The 15,675-nt window shown below is 46.7% G+C and overlaps 2 protein-coding genes across 5 annotated transcripts in view; one reads left to right on the top strand and one right to left on the bottom strand.

The window, feature by feature from the left end:
- Tatdn3 (TatD DNase domain containing 3) overlaps nt 1–2,112 on the bottom strand; it is a 17,024-nt gene extending 14,912 nt beyond the window's left edge. For 3 of the 4 annotated variants that reach the window (XM_029538190.1, XM_029538191.1, XM_021198853.2), the window contains exon 1: nt 1,987–2,091. In XM_029538190.1, coding sequence (XP_029394050.1) covers nt 1,987–2,043 — 57 coding nt within the window. In that variant the 5' untranslated portion in view covers nt 2,044–2,091. Of the gene's footprint in view, nt 1–1,986 lie in introns of all 4 variants that reach the window. The other variant, XM_021198852.2, reaches the window with a different exon arrangement.
- Nucleotides 2,113–2,223: 111 nt separating this feature from the next.
- The window catches only part of Nsl1 (NSL1 component of MIS12 kinetochore complex), a 24,197-nt gene continuing 10,745 nt past the window's right edge, over nt 2,224–15,675 (top strand). The window contains exons 1-4 of the mRNA XM_021199073.2: nt 2,224–2,457; nt 4,512–4,590; nt 9,335–9,465; nt 10,546–10,600. Coding sequence (XP_021054732.1) covers nt 2,224–2,457; nt 4,512–4,590; nt 9,335–9,465; nt 10,546–10,600 — 499 coding nt within the window. The remainder of the gene's footprint in view (nt 2,458–4,511; nt 4,591–9,334; nt 9,466–10,545; nt 10,601–15,675) is intronic.

Consider the following 15,675-nt stretch of genomic DNA (forward strand, 5'->3'; position numbering starts at 1 on the left):
CTCCTCGGGACTCGGTTCCACATTCTCCAACTTCACGGCACTGGGGCGGTCGGCACAGGGCTCAGAGGAAGCTCCCTCTGAGTTGCTCTCCACTCGTGCTCCTGCCTGGCCCTCCGGCTGCAAAGGCTCCACGCCAACTTGGGGGACTAGGCCCAGTCCAACCTGAGGTCCACAGTATGCCGCCATCCCTCCGCAGAACTCGTATGCCGGCGGACATGGGGAGACCCCCAATACCTCTGAGCCTGGTCCGATTCCAGGCCCACCTGGAGGCCCTTGGAAGCTTAGCCAGGTTCGAGGGTCCACCCAGCCCGGCTCCAGCCCTGCTGACCCATCACCCCCACCTGGTGGGGGTGAGAAGGCGAAGTCTGAAGCCAGGTGTCCAGCCATGGCGAAGGTGGGCACCCCGAGCCGGGGGCCTGGTGGAAAGACGGCTCACCTAGGGATAGTTTCCAACCACGCTTGTTTTACATGAATAATTAACTGCTCTTGGTCCATATATAGACAGCAGAAGCACCATTAAGGACAACATCGTTAGCAAGGAACAGAGCGGCAGAAAATGAAGTTACCCTTCTCCTCACTCTCACACTCCATGATGCACACTACACCCAAACAGAGACCTCTGCTGCCAAACACGCAGAGCTCTCCTGTCTTCTCTCACTCTGTCCCGCAGTGGCTTCTGGACATTTCCCCCATGATTTGCTTTCACAGCCTCTATGACGGTAACTCTTCAGTCTCCTTGACTGATTCTCTGTCCTTTTTGTGACTTCAAACTTTTCTGTTCTCTCTGCACTTGCCTTAAGGGATCCCGTCTTTCTCCTTTGCTTGTTTAGCACTCTTGACCACACTATGTAAGGTCTCTATCACTAAGCTATATCCTCCCCTTCTCGTGGTTTTAGATATCATGCTGAATTTCCAACTTATAGAGTTTTACTCTCTCCAAGACCCCCGACTCACATTTGAAATGACTATGTGCTCTAATCTTTCCACTTGGATGAGATCAGACTTAACCAATATACCCCCACTAGGATTTCCAGCTGCCCACCTGCCCACTCTGATCCCAAACCTTGCTCTTTCCTCATCTCAGCAAAGGCCATCACCATCTTCCTTACAGGAAGCACAAACTAAAATCTAAGTCATGCTCGATTTCTTCCTCCCCTTGCTGTTCTCATCCAAGGCTCCTGCATGTATTGTTGGTGTTATTCCTAAAATTTGTTGAGTACATGTATGCTAATTCTCATGATATCCTCACCCTACTGGCTTCTACCAGCTCTTGGCTGTAAACCGAGACGTTTCCTAAATGCTCTAGCTTTCTCTCCTCCACCTTTTTGCCACTTAGCAGCCAATTTGTCTTCAGAATATTCTCTCTCTTTTAAAAATGGGTTTGTCTTTAAACCTTTAAGGGTTAAGACTGGCATCTAATGCAATCCAAATGTCTTACAGACCTTGACCTACCTTTCCCAGCTCCTGGAAAATCTCCCCAGTCTTTGGAAATTCTCCTTTATTGTTTCCAGCTGTTGGTTAACTAAAACAGATCAAATTCTATACTGTATGGGAGGTCTACAACCTGCCGATGTTCATCACTACCATACACGCACACCATAAGTGAAAAGTAGAAAAAGAAAAAGGCACCTACTTATGCTTCCTCTTCACTTTCCCCAATGTAGCCGGTAAAACCTATTTTCATCCCTACACATTCGCCCCATCGCGTGTTATTATTGTTTGTCCCTCTGGCGGGCCAGAACTAGAACCTTTGCTAAGGGCTGGGATGGATCAGCACATCTCAGGAGTGGTAGGAGAAAGGGGTGTAGAAACGACAAACTCAAGCTTCATAGAAATAGTTAACCGCCGTGAGGAAGATTACTTCGACGACGCAGGTTCGAAGGGTCGCCATAGACTAGGTACGGTCTGAGGATTTGGGGGAGAAAAACTTGCGGGAAAGGACGCGGCCCTCCCGACTCCCGCAAGCCCCAAGTCGCCCTCACATACGTTGTCAAAGTCCGAGGCGGAGAGATGACAGTGACAGTCCACTAACCCCAAACCCATAGCTACTCCTTCAGGCTTCTCGACTGCAAGCCGGGCGGCGGAACTCTGGGGCCGCGGAACCCCGGGCGGAACCTTGCGGCGGTGGCGGATCGGGTTTCCGGTCGGACGCGTGCAGGAGCGTTCCGGGAAGGGAAGCATTCTTCCGGCCTCAGCGATCCCGCCTTAGTTTAAACCGAGAAGATGGCGGCTGTCCCTGAGCCAGCGCTCGTCTCCGCCCCGCAGGGCCACGACGCCCAGGTCGCCTCAGACCCCCAGGCCACGGCAGCAGACTCTCCCCGAGAGGACTTCCGAGTGCGCTGCACCTTGAAGAGGGCCGTGGTGGAAGTGATGGAGATGTGCGGTCGCTTCGTGCAGGAGCTCGGGGCCGCGCTGCCGGAGGACGTCCGCGAGCTCGCGCTGCGGGACGCACAGTGGGTAGGGACCTCACCCGGCGGGCGCAGCCTGGCTCTGGCTCGGGGCCCATGTCAGGCCTCCGCGGATGGAACGATGCCCCAGACTGGCTTGGGAAATGCCAGGGAAGGCAACTAGATGCTAGTGCCGCCTGGCTGCTGCCTGTCCTGGGACATACAGGGCGAGCGCGTATGTAATCTTAAGAAGCAGGAGGTATTAGTGAACCCATATTCTTGAACATGTACAGCGCTAGAAGCTTTCCAGGCGGATGGCTTGTGTTTTACAAAACATTTCGTTTTTTGATTTTTCAAGACAGGGTTTCTCTGTGTAACCTGTCCTGGAACTCACTCTGTAAACCAGGCTGGTCTCGAACTCAGAAATCCGCCTGCCTCTGCCTCCCAAGTGCTGGGATTAAAGGCGTGTGCCACCACTGCCTGGCTTACAAAACATTTCTTTTTGATACTAATCGTGGCTCAGTAAGGACAAAGTCGCTCTCCTGTGGGCCAGCGCAGCTTTGCCGGTTGGTATGAGGAAATGATAATCCTTGAAGTCTGTCATCTGGCTAGGTTTTTGGTCTTTGTTATTGTTTTTGTTTGTTTGTTTGTTTTTGTTTTTATAACATCGTGTGAATACGGGAAAAAACATTTTCTTTTTAAGTCTTAAATAGATGAAGAAGCTGTATTGGTGTTAAATTTTACCAAGTTAGTTGAGCTGGTCATGACAGTGTATACCCCCCAGTACTTGGAAGGCAGAGGCATGCAAATTTCTGTGAGTTCGAGACTAGTCTGGTCCACGCAGTGAGTTCCTGACAAGCCAGGGCTACATAGAGAAACCCTGTGCATTCTGTCGCCGCCCCTCCCCCCCCCAATAAGCCCTTAGAACACACTTATTTCTCCTATATTTTGCGTACCCCTGAATATGATGGTTTCTGGGGAGAGACACTAGAGATTGAAGGACTGCTAACTCTCAAGCAGATAAACAGCCTATATGTAGGGGAAAGTTTCAAGCTTGTAACAGCACATTCATGACCAATGACAAGAGTGCAGAATAAATATAGAGGTTATCAGCATCAAAAACTAAAACAACAGTGGTTAAGTGAAAGCATAACGAAGAAACCTTCCTTGGATTGTAATTTTATATTCCAGTTTTGTGAATAGTAGCTCCTGTGTTATTTTCTCCTTAGAAGTAAGGCAAGAAGAGAAACGGCACTTAATGTTTTTAGTATTTATTTTGGGAGATGACTGTAACTAAAAGGGTTTGTCTGATTATAGAAAATGCTAAGATGATTAGAACATGTACATGCAGGAAAAGACAAATGTCACTTCACCTCTAATAGCTTGTTGAATGCGATCTTAAAGAGAGTCAGAAGTAAAGGTTAGTAGAGAAGCTTTGACTGTTGGTAAACATCTGGGAAAGACAGACACAGTAACCTTCTTAAATGATGGGTGAAGCAGCAATGAGTATTTCAAAGACAGTTTGTTTTCTCATTTAGTCCTCGAGAGTTTAATACAGTAAGAATCTTACCCTCTAAAATAGGGTTGTTTTTTTTTTCCTTTAGTGCTAAGAATTGAAAGCAGAGCCTTCCTTGCTCGTGCTAGCAAAGTGTTGTCCACAGACTGAGCTATATTCTGGCCCTTTTTGTAAGATACTAGTATAGGATACGTACTATAGCTCAGAATTATCAGTCATTTATTTATACTTTTTAATTATAGAAGTGGTACAGAAGGCATGCGCATTGAAAACATTTTCAAACAGTTTCATATATTAAGTCCTCCTTGACTTCCCCATCCATCCTTAACCCTTTCTGGGAATAACTTACTGTTTGGGGGAGCATGACCCTGCTCTTCTCTAGAGGCTGCCACTCTGTTGTTTGTTATTTATATGGCCGTGGTGATGGCGTTACGGATAGAGCCAGCACAGTCACTGCCGTGTGCTATGGGTGTTTAGCCCCTCTCCTAAGAGTTGATTTTTCCACTGTTTCCATTCTAGTTCACAAAGAGCCCGTTGTTTTTTACTAACATGTTGAATCCTGTATTAGAGTCACTTTCGCTGACTTGGCTGCGGTGGATCTATTGCAGACTTTTGAGTCGGCTGTACAGGAGAACGTCAGCTTTAATGGACAGGCCTGGGAGGAAGCCAAAGATCATTGCTTAATGGGTATGTGACTTCAGTTTTTCTTCTGTGCTTAATCTCGGAGGTTTTTATTTTGAATGCTGTTTTACAATCCTGTTCTCATAGTCTCTCTATGGTGTTTGAATGAGAATGGCCTCCCTGCCCATCTCTTTGACTTAACAGTCAACAGGGAATGGCACTATTTGAGGAGGTATGGCCTTGTTGGAGGAAGTGTATCTGTCACTGGGGTGGCCCTTGAGGTGTCCCATGCCCTGTCTCAGTCTGTCTCTCTGTCTAACTCTGTTGCTCTTTCCCCCCTGTTCGCCTTGTGGGTCTGGATGTCGCTCTCAGCTACTCCAATGCTTTGCATGCATGCCATCATGCTCCCCACCATGATGACAATGGACTAAGTGTTTGAAACTGTAAGCAAACCCCCAGTTAAATGCTTCTTTATAAGAGTTGCCTTAGTCATGGTTGTAAGCCCTTGAGGTATCAGAGAGTGGACAGGACCCACCCTACAGAAAAAAAAAAAGCCCACCAATCCCTGATCTTGCCCCCAAGGTTATGCCCCACATAATCCCACCAATCACAGGCCACCCTAGAAAGCTTCATGCCTCCCCCTACAAGAAACCCCTCGTAAAACCTGCCTCCTGCTCAGTTCCTTGCTGCTTCCCTCCTGTGTTTTTCCTGTTAATAAATCTCTTTCATAGCCGGGCGTGGTGGCACATGCCTTTAATCCCAGCACTGGGGAGGCAAAGGCAGGTGGATTTCTGAGTTCGAGGCCAGTCTGGTCCACAAAGTGAGTTCCAGGACAGCCCGGGCTATACAGAGAAACCCTGTCTCGAAAAAAACAAAACAAAACAACAACAACAAAAAAACCTCTTTCATTGTGTGAGGTTTGTTGTGTGGTGTGACTTTGTGGGATTCCTTATCAGGACACCTCTCTGCTATAACACTTGCAGTGGTGTTTAGTCACATCAGTAGAACAGTGACTACGACACCCACTCTCTGTTATAAACATTTGCTGGGTGGCGATGTGCATGGCACAGTACAGCTGGAGGTCAGAGGACAGCTTTCAGGAATTGTTTTGATCTTTTTGCCATGTGGGCTGCAGGGATTCCGTCTTGGCAGCAAGCACTTTTCCTTGCTGAGCCATCTCACGACCTCTATCATTTATTTTAAAAAACATTTATGGAATAAGAAGAAAGTAGTGTAGATGTAGTAATACAGTATTGAAATCATAGCCTGAGAGAAACTCAGTGGGTACCTTGATCTACCGTGTATGGTGCACGACTTCCTAAAGGTCTCTCGCCTGTCACTTAGATGCTTTGGGCAGTAGGCTCTTGGAGGGTATTGCACAGTTGTCCCCACTTAAAGAAATAGGCCCAGAAAAATCTCAGTGTTTCCCTATAAAGCCTGCTGTATGTTTGCATTGCTTAGATAATACTTAAAAAGGATAGTGAAGTGTTTTACATTTAAAGTTAAGTTTAAAACCACAAGCATATCATGCAGAGGATGCCACAAATTTGTAGATAACTTATGTCTTAGAGTTTTACTGCTGCGAGCAGACACCGTGACCAAGGCAATTCTTATAAAGACAGCATTTAATTGGGAATGGCTTACAGCTCCAGAGGTTCAGTCCATTAATCGTCAAGGCATTTGAGCTGATTACAGGCCTACTAGTAACTCTCTGTGCTTACAGCTTTTCTTCTCAGCGGTGGGAAAGTGCTGTGCCCAGAAGGTTTTCTTGTCTATTACTTAAGACTATGTTAGCTGTCTATTCAGAATTACCAAAACTGAGATTTTGGGTTTACATAATGTATTAGGGTTCTCTAGAGACACAGAATTTATGAGTATATATGGGTATATATGGTAAGGGAATTTGTTGATGACTTACAGTCTGCAGTCCAACTCCCAACAATGGTCAGCAGCAGCTGTGAATGGAAGTCCAAGGATCTAGCAGTTGCTCAGTCCCACAAGGCAAGCAGGCAAAGAAGAGAGAGCGAATCTTCCTGCTAATGTCCTTATGTAGATCTCTAGCAGGAGGTATGTCCCAGATTAAAGGTGTGTGCCACCATGCCTGTATCTGGGACTTGCTTTGTTCCAGATGACCTTGAACTCGAGATCTCCCTGTCTTAATCTGGGATTCATAGCCACTATACCTCAAGATCTCCATGCCAAGATCCAGGTCAGAAACTTGTATCTCCCAGCCTCCAGATTAGGATCACAGGTGAGAGCTTTCCAATTCTGGGTTGTAGTTCATTCCAGATATAGTCAAGTTGACAACCAGGAATAGCCACTACACATAATAAAAGGATAAAACCACCAGCCTCAGTTTTGTGAAAATATTAATGTAATAATTGCTGATTAGTAGGGTACATAGAAGCCAGGCATGAACACTTCCCACACCACCCAGGTCTTCAGGAGTCTTTATGTAAAGCAAATTGTCAGGGAAAGAGGCACAAGGCAGTGCTGTGTGTGTGGGGAAAGTAACAGCAAGTGTGTCAAAGATGATAAAGTACAAAGGGAAGTGCACTTTGTCATGTGGCCTTGGGGGAATCACAGGAGTTTTTTGTTGGGGGGGGTTGTTTGGTCTTGTGTGTGTGTGTGTGTGTGTGTGTGTGTGTATGTGTGTGTGTGTGTGAGACTTAACACCAGGTAAGTACTGTGTCTGTGCTATCTATACACCCCTGTCTTACTTAGGTTGGAATTGTAAGGAGAATTATGTGAACAGATTTAATAGGCTTTGCTTCTGGGCAGATGCATAGAAGCAGAATAGCAGAATGGAGATTTCACAAGAACAAAGGATGGATTGGTTTCTGTTGTGTTTTTTTTGTTTTTTGTTTTGTTTTCATTTTTTGTTTTGGATTTTTTGTTTTCTTTCTCTTTTTTTTTTGTTTTGTTTTGTTTTGTTTTTGAGGCAGGGTTTCTCTGTGGAGCCCTGGTGATTCTGGGACTTTCTCTGGAGAGCAGGCTGGCCTTGAACTCTAGAGATCCCACAGCTTCTGCCTCTTGATCCCTGGGATTAAAGATGTGCCCACCATCAGGCCAGGAGCAGAGGTTTCATTGGTTTTGTTTGTTGAGATTTCCAAGGTCCCGCACTCAATGACACTGTGGACAGAATGAGTAGACTCTGTGAGAAGCAACCTCTTTGCTGTCATTATAACTGCTCTTGATGGGAATTCAGTCAGGCAAACGTGTAGGCAATTCCGTATCTTTTTCAGTAATAGATGCCCAACAAGTTTTTGTCTATTATTTGTTCCTACATTTCAGCTTTGCAGAATCTGCCCCTTGGTGGCGCTAAGGAACCTTTTCCTTCACAGAAGGTTGCAGTGTGGAAGGGAAGGAGAGAGCTGACTCAGGGTCGCTCCTTGACCTCTACATGCAGAGCTGTTGTGGCGTGTGTGCCCTCCCCATCACATAAAAAAGAACTTTTATAAAATCATGTGCTGTTCTTTGCAGGCCAATGTGCTACGGGAGTGAGAGGCTGCACCTACTGCACAGCCTTAGTCTAGATGTGACGAGTGTGCGCTGACATATGTATACCAGCCAGTTGTCAGAATGTTTCAGAAACCTATGCCATCATCAGACGTCTTCCTAGCAAAGCTTTAGCCAGTGGGATTAGCCTAGACAGGCCAAGTAGAGCTCATGGTATGAGCCACTGAACTGAGGATTTAGGTCTTTAGTGTTCATTAACTATTTCAGTACTGGGGACTGAGTGCAGACCCCACCAATGCCAGGCAGAGGCTCTCACCACTGAGCTACCTGCCCCACCCCAGTATCTTTACTCTAAAGGTTTTTTTTTTTTTTTTTTACTGCATCTGTCTGCAGTTACTTCTTCCAGGGTGTTTCGCTTCTGTGCTCTGTCCTAGACCTTCTGAGTCCCACTTTACACACTAGTAAGGTTCCTGGGCAGTCACTCCTGCTCGAGCTTGAGAACCACTGTCTACAGCCGAGGAAAGATCTGATAAAATAGTTGCCACTGAAGTCTGAGGAAGTCCCCCAAGTTGTCATGCCTTTCCTTTCCCTGCCCTGGTGAGTCAGGTCCTATAGTGGGTGCCCTTCTCACTGCTGTCACAGGTTGGGTTGCACAAAAATAAAGTGAACCCTGTCCATGGTATGAGATGCCTCCTCTCCTCCCCCCAGACAGGGTTTCTCTGTGCAGCCCTGGCTGTCCTGGAACTCACTCTGTAGACCAGGCTGGCCTCGAACTTAGAAATCCGCCTGCCTCCGCCTCCTGAGTGCTGGGATCAAAGGCGTGCACCACCACTGCCCACCCACTCCCACCCCCACCCCCGACGAGATGCCTTTTACAGTGTAATTATGGTGGAGAAGGGCAGAGGACTGGCCCAGGGCCCTGCCCATGCTAGGCACATGCTCTGGCACTGAGTGCATCCCCGCCCTCCTCTCTGACACCTGCCCTATGCTGTTTGGGTCGATGTGTTTGCACGGCTCAGTGTCGTCAGTTTCCTCTCCAAGGTACTTCTCCCTGAGCGCTCTCACCCAGTGCCTCTGTCTGCACGTGGGTTTCAAGCCTAGGTGCTGTTCTTTAACTCCCACTGCTCGTGTTCCCGTCTTCTGTAGCCTCCGTCTTTGTGCCCCTGATGCACTTATCGGGTGCCTGCTTCTTCGAACTATGCTGTTCACCTTGTGTTTTCTGACGCTTGCAGATTGATCAGTGCGGAGATGGGGGGGGCTCCGTTAATCTGCCATGTTTGTTTTCTTTAATTATTCTGTGACTTCAGCTTATATAATATTTTCATACTGATAGTGGACTTTTCTGAAATAGATTCTGACATCAAAGTGCTTGAAGATGAATTTGATGAGCTCATAGTAGATGTGGCAACAAAACGGAGGCAGTATCCCAGGAGGATCCTTGAGAGTATCATCAACACCTTGAAAGCACAGCATGCAAGTCTGGTGAGACGGTTATATTTAAACCCCTACAGTATTTTACCACAATAGAGAGTTAGTTTACTTACCTTTCATATAGCGCAGGCTGGTCTTAAACTCCTGATCTTCCAGTCTCCGCCTCTGATCTTCCAGTCTCCGCCTCTCACTGGCTGGGATCACTCACCATGCCTATCACATGCCAGTCTTCTCAGAATTATTGAAACTGGAATAAGTGCACATGAGCCCTGAATCATAATGCCAACGAGGCAGGTCCGTAGACCTGAGGAGATGCTGAGGAGATTCGCTGGGTGCCATTGTCCTGAGAAATGGCCACATGCAGGCTTTAGATTGTGCCATTGTCTTTGCCTTTAGTTTTTTAAGTCAGCAGACTTTTAAGTGTGACCTTCCAGTATTGTCTCCTTCAGTAATGCTTTGGGGCATTAAAGGCCTGCACTTGATCTAAACCTTAGAGTCCTGTTGTGATAGGAAAAAGAAGTCCTCGAGGATGTTCACTTTCTCACACATTCAGCCTTAAAGAGCCCTTCCGACACTGCAGAGAAAACGCTTGTCTGCCATTGACTGTGTTGTGCCTCCCTCTAACTTACCTTCCTGACCTGCTAAAGTAAACCCTGGACTAGTCGGTTCGAGGAGGAGGGACAGGACTGGGAGCGTGAGTGAGCCCTTGTTGCTGAGTAGCAGTAAGAAGGAACATTGCCCCTTTGCTTTTCTCGGTGTGGAAGACTGCTGTGGTAGTGTAGCCACCTTTTTGAAGTTTCTGTGGAAATAGGAGTTGTGAGTTCCAGACATTTGTCCTGAATGAGCGTCCGCTACACTGCGGTCCTCGCCCTGTATTTTAGAGCTGTCTTCCCTGTCTCCTCTGACTGCGATCTTCATAGTGCTGTTTTTTACTCTGTGCAGCAGAGGGCAGTGCATAAAAGGTATTCAAACCTAAAGACATTTGTCACACAGAGTTCAGGATCTAAAAAGGGAAAAACCTTGAGGCCAGCACTGTTGACTGTGTATCTGCTCACACTAGCTGAAAGAGATGCTTAGTTATCTGAGTCATTACGTGTCTAAGTTAAATGTTTTAATTTGTCCTGTGTTTAGAAGCAGTATCACCCTGTTGTACATCCTCTGGACCTGAAATGTGACCCTGACCCAGGTAAGCCAGTGAGAGAGTGTGTTGAAGATGAAGCTCCCTCTGTGAGCTCCTCACTGTGTGTGCTCTCCTCCACAGTCGAGACTTTACAATAGTCTTCAAGGTTCCACATGCTTCATGTCTCTGTTAGTGCACCGGGGTCAGATGCTGCAGAGCGAGTGCGACTGCACGGCTGTGGCTGTGCAGCTGTGGCTGCTCCTCCAGGCACTCGCTTTTCGTTCTGTTCTGCTATAGCTTTCTGTGTTGTAGTGTGTTTTGTTTTCATGACTTGAGACTGTACCTTTAATGTGCTCTACCTGGTTTTGTACATTTCTTATATTTATTTTCTTGGGTGTATTGAGTTGATAAATGCAGTTAAGGCCACAGTTGGTGAGCCCCACTTTGGAAGCAGACTGTAATCTTGCCCTGTAGACCTTGCTTATGTCCTAGTCTCCAGCCCCAGTTCCTCTTGTCAAGCTCTGCCTTTGCTATCTTCAGTTGTGTGGATAGTGTTCTTTAGTCTCTTTTTTTCTGGCTCCCAGTTTGGAGGTGGCATACTGTGGTTCTGTTCCTTAACGTCTCCTGTAAAATTGTTCCTGCTCTGGTGAAGTTACCTGACTATCCAGCCCTGTGAAACTCTTGAGCAAGAAATAGACGTTTGTGCCCTCTGCCCGTTGAGCAAGCAGTCACTGCGCTTAGCCGCTGAGCCACCTCTCCAGCCCCCAGCCCAGGCTATTCTTGAACTCACAATCCTCCTGTCTCCACCTCCTGAGTACTGAGATTATAGGTATGAACCACCAAGTCTTACTCAGTAGCTACTCTTTTGTACTTGGTGATTAATTTGATTTATAAATCAAAATTTCAAAATTCTGAACTATTGTTTGCATTTCAGGCCTTCCTCTGGGTTGACTTCTGTGGGCATACCTTAGGTGAGGGCTGTGACAGGCAGCTCTGAGTCTCGTGTGAAGGTTCGTTCGTAGCAGACTTTGGTTGTAAGTAGGGAAACTGATGATTTGGGGAGCTGAGACATGTCAGCTCCTTTCATCTCCCAGGGAGTCGTCTGCACAAGGACGAAGTCCTCATCAGTTTGTGCTGGTTCACTGTGACCGAGGGGTCAGTCATTCTGCTGCAGAGAGTGACCTCCTCATAGCATGTGGTCTGTACCATGTTCACTAGGTGGGCAGCATGGCACAAGGGCAGTGTGTTCAGGTGGGAGGGAGCTTCTGTGGCAAGGGCAGATAGGAGGTTACATGGTTGCCCTCAAGAGGAAGAGGTCTAGAGCAAAGGAAAGCAGGAGTCCACAGGGCAAAAGAGGTTGAGAAGTAAGACCAAAAACTTAAGAGACTGACACTCTTTTTTTTTTTTTTTTTTTTTTTTTTTGAGACAGGGTTTCTCTGTATAGCCCTGGCTGTCCTGGAACTCATTTTGTAGACCAGGCTGGCCTCGAACTCAGAAATCCGCCTGCCTCTGCCTCCCAAGTGCTGGGATTAAAGGCGTGTGCCACCACGCCCGGCGAGACTGACACTCTTAAGTGCACGTCCCGAGGTATTTGGGGTCACAGGTCTGCATCTTGACAGGAATGCTGATCTCCCTTCCCAGTCCTTAGAAGCTAACAGAAGCCAGTGTCACCCGGGCATGTTTGCTTGTCTGTGCTTAGGAGCTCTGTTGGAAGTAGTGGGAAACTCTCAGCTGGTGCATTTCTGCTGAGCTTGCAGGCTTTGGGGTTCATGGTCCCTCGTTTGGTCAGTGCAGTGACCCAGAAGCAAAACTGGGCTCGTTGCCCAGGGCTCTTGTTTCCACTTTTTCATTTCCTGTGCTTTAGAGGGTAGGCGACTAGGGACCAGTGTTCTCAGGCTGCTGAACTTCCACATTTGTGAGGGCAGTTCCCCCAACACACACACACTATCTACCGATTATTTACCAATAAGGTAAGATGTGGTTCTCGCTTGTCAGGAGCGACCTTGACTAGTCATTAATGTAAAGTCCCCAAAGTGGAGAGCTCTTTCCCCACATTACACAGTAGTGATGGCAGAGGTGTCTCAGGCTGTTCTGGGCTGGCCTTAAGTTCAGGTGGCCTGTCTTGCTCTCTAGCAGTGCTACACCGCTGCGCAGTCTGTGTGTAGATGACAACAGGTGGTTAGCATCAGTGTCAGAGTCGACATGTGTGTCTGGGCTATGGGACTTTTACTTTAAGGAGGCCAAGAGAGTTTATTTTGAAGATAAATAGGACTGTGGCTGGGGAATACAGATTTAGGTTACTGCAAATTTCATGTTGCAGTGTGGTAACAATGTTATAGCCTTTTGTGATAACAATAGAAAACCATAAACTGAGATAGACGCTTTCAAAGTACATCGGTGGAAGCATCAGCAGGTGGTTATAGAAAGTCCTCAGGTGCTCTCTGACAGAAGATTCAGCTTTCTGATTGGTAGACACTGGGGTCTGTTTGTACATTTTAAAGGATTTATCTAATGGTCACAAAGATGTTATACCACTTACAAAGGAGGACACACAGGGCTAGGAAGGGCGGGAGAGATGGCTCAGATAATGAGGCTCTGGCCTTGAAACATCTTATCCCTCCCCCTTGTTCTCAGTAAGCTAGTCAGCCTTGAGGACGCTCCCAGTGAGGGGTGGTTCTCTTAGGAACGTTTTGTTGGCTTTGGTAAGAGTGGTACACATTGGCATCATACAGATGTTCTTGTTGCGTGTGTGGAGGAGGACTATGGAGAATACTTCTAAGGAGCCCCTTCCTGACCCTGCATGACCTTATGGGTCTGCCATGAGCACTGAGACCTTGGAAGGCCAATCAGTGCTGTATCCAGAGAGCTTGTGTTCTTCTCAGTTATAAAGCATGACAGACTCACTTAGAATCATGGTGAGTAAGGCCACAAAGAGCTTATTGCTTTGGGATTTCTTTAGCAAATATTTGTGGTAGAAGATGTTTTAACTTCTTAAAAATGCTTACTAATTTATTCTGTGTGTCTGTGCACACAGCGTGTATGTACAAGTCAGAGGACAACTTGGAGAAGCCAGTTCTCGCTTTCTGCCACGTGGGTTTCAGGAATCAAACTCAGATTGTCTGGATTGGCATCAAGTGCTTTTTCTATCTTGCCAGCCAAGAAAATAATTTTTATTTATGTACAGTCTATTCACATGTTTAATGAGTTTTGTTTAGTGTTGTTTTGTTTTTGAGACAGGGTCTTGCTGGATAGTACAGGATGACCTGGGATGTGTAGTCATCTTGGGTCCTGCGCTCACAGGAAGTGGTGTCACCTCCCTTGACTTGTAGAGATCATCTTTAAGTACGTATGTTGTCTTCCCCTTTTGTCTTCATTGTTAAAAGTCTTTGTTTGAGTCTATTCCTAGAATTATTGATAACTTGGGTTTGGTTTGGTTTTTTATTTTTGTTTTTGAGACACCATGTATCCCTCACTGGTCTGGAACTCGCTATGTAGACCAGGCTGATCTCAAATGTAGAGTGCTCACCTCTCTGCTTCCCAAGTGCTGGGATTAAAGGTGAGCACCACCATGTGCTGCAGATACATTTTAGGCTTGGATGGCAATGATTGAGCTTACCTAATTAAAAAAAGGAGACATATTGTAAATTCATATTTAGACATTTAATTTTAGAATGGTATCGCATATTTTTCATTTCAAGAAACTTTCATTATGCTGGAGCTAAGTTTTGCCCAGTTGTGACTTACTCTTTCAGGAACACAGTATGTGATTTCTGGCAGAGTGATATTTTAAGAGTTACATTGAATTTTAAAAGATGTGAATTCTGATTCTATCCAGTTGCAGTTCCCTTTCCTGGGTTATTTGTAAAGGAGGCTGTGAGCCTGCTCTGAAATGATCAGAGAATGACAGGGTGTGTGGTGACCACAGCGGCCCGTACAGCAGAATGGGCTCCAGGGCGTGTCTGTCTCTGAGTTCCTAAACTCTGGCAGTTACAGGCGGGTTCCTCACAAGCCTGGGCTGTACTCAGCAGCTTCACTGTTGTGGTGGTGGTTTTGTTTTTGAGATGGGGTCCCTCTGCAGTCCCCGCTGTCCTGGAGCTTGCTATGTAGACCTGATTAGCAGGCTAGCAGGCTGGAACTCACAGAGATACGTCTGCCTCTGCCTCCCGAGTGCTGAGATCAAAGGCTTGCGCCACCAGTCTCTCTTATTCTTGTAGGAACAAATCAGTCTGTTCAGCTCTTAGGTCTTAGACTGTGTAAATGTCCTGCAGGGTAAGCTACTGTCACCGCGTTCCTTCTAATGTGTCATCTCCTCCCCCCCAACCCCTACCTCTGTGCGCCCCAGCCCTCCATATCTGTTCTGTCCTATCTGTCTCTGATTTTCTCTCAGAATTATACATTCCTGGGTGTGGTAAACCCTTGAGGTTATCCATCAGACCTGTTTCTAACTTTGTCTTCCTCTTCTGTCTTAACAACTCTCCTTGCCTGCCACGCCTGTCTGCCCTTCTCACACCATCCTGGGAGTTTCCTCGCTTCCCCACTGGATCTGCTTCCTGCTTCCTGTTTTTTCCTGTTTCTCACTTATTTCCTTATTTGGGTAGAGTATATCCTGTCCACCGGCCTCCCACCTGGACATTTGATCCATTTGACTTCAGAGCCCTGTTGAAGGCAAATTCTCCATAATACAGTTCCCCTGTGAGTGATGTCACCCTCTTTGATTAAGGAAGTGTCCTCTGTCATGGCTGTATCCCGTCGTAGCTTTTGAGCACCTACTCTAAAGTTCTATGATCACCACCAAAGATCCCAGGATTGAAGAACCCAGGCCAGGAAGTTCTCAATGCTTAGGGATATTCCAAGCTTCTCGTTATTGTCCACACTGCCTCTAGTGGCCCTTCTGGAGAGCTTGCAGGATGTTTGGAGATGGTAGTCATACAGGAATACTAAATGTCTTATGTGTCTAGACCATCATTAGAATATCCGTCACCCTTCTTGGTTTTCTTGTGTTTTACAAGATGTATCTTGGGTATTCTAGGTTTCTGGGCTAACATCCACTTATCAGTGAGTGCATATCTAGTGACTTCTTTTGTGATTGGGTTACCTCACTAAGGATGATATCCTCCAGATACATCCATTTGCCCAAGAAT

Source organism: Mus pahari, chromosome 5 (genome assembly GCF_900095145.1).
Source record: "Mus pahari chromosome 5, PAHARI_EIJ_v1.1, whole genome shotgun sequence".
In the NCBI taxonomy this organism is placed as follows: Eukaryota; Metazoa; Chordata; class Mammalia; order Rodentia; family Muridae; genus Mus; species Mus pahari.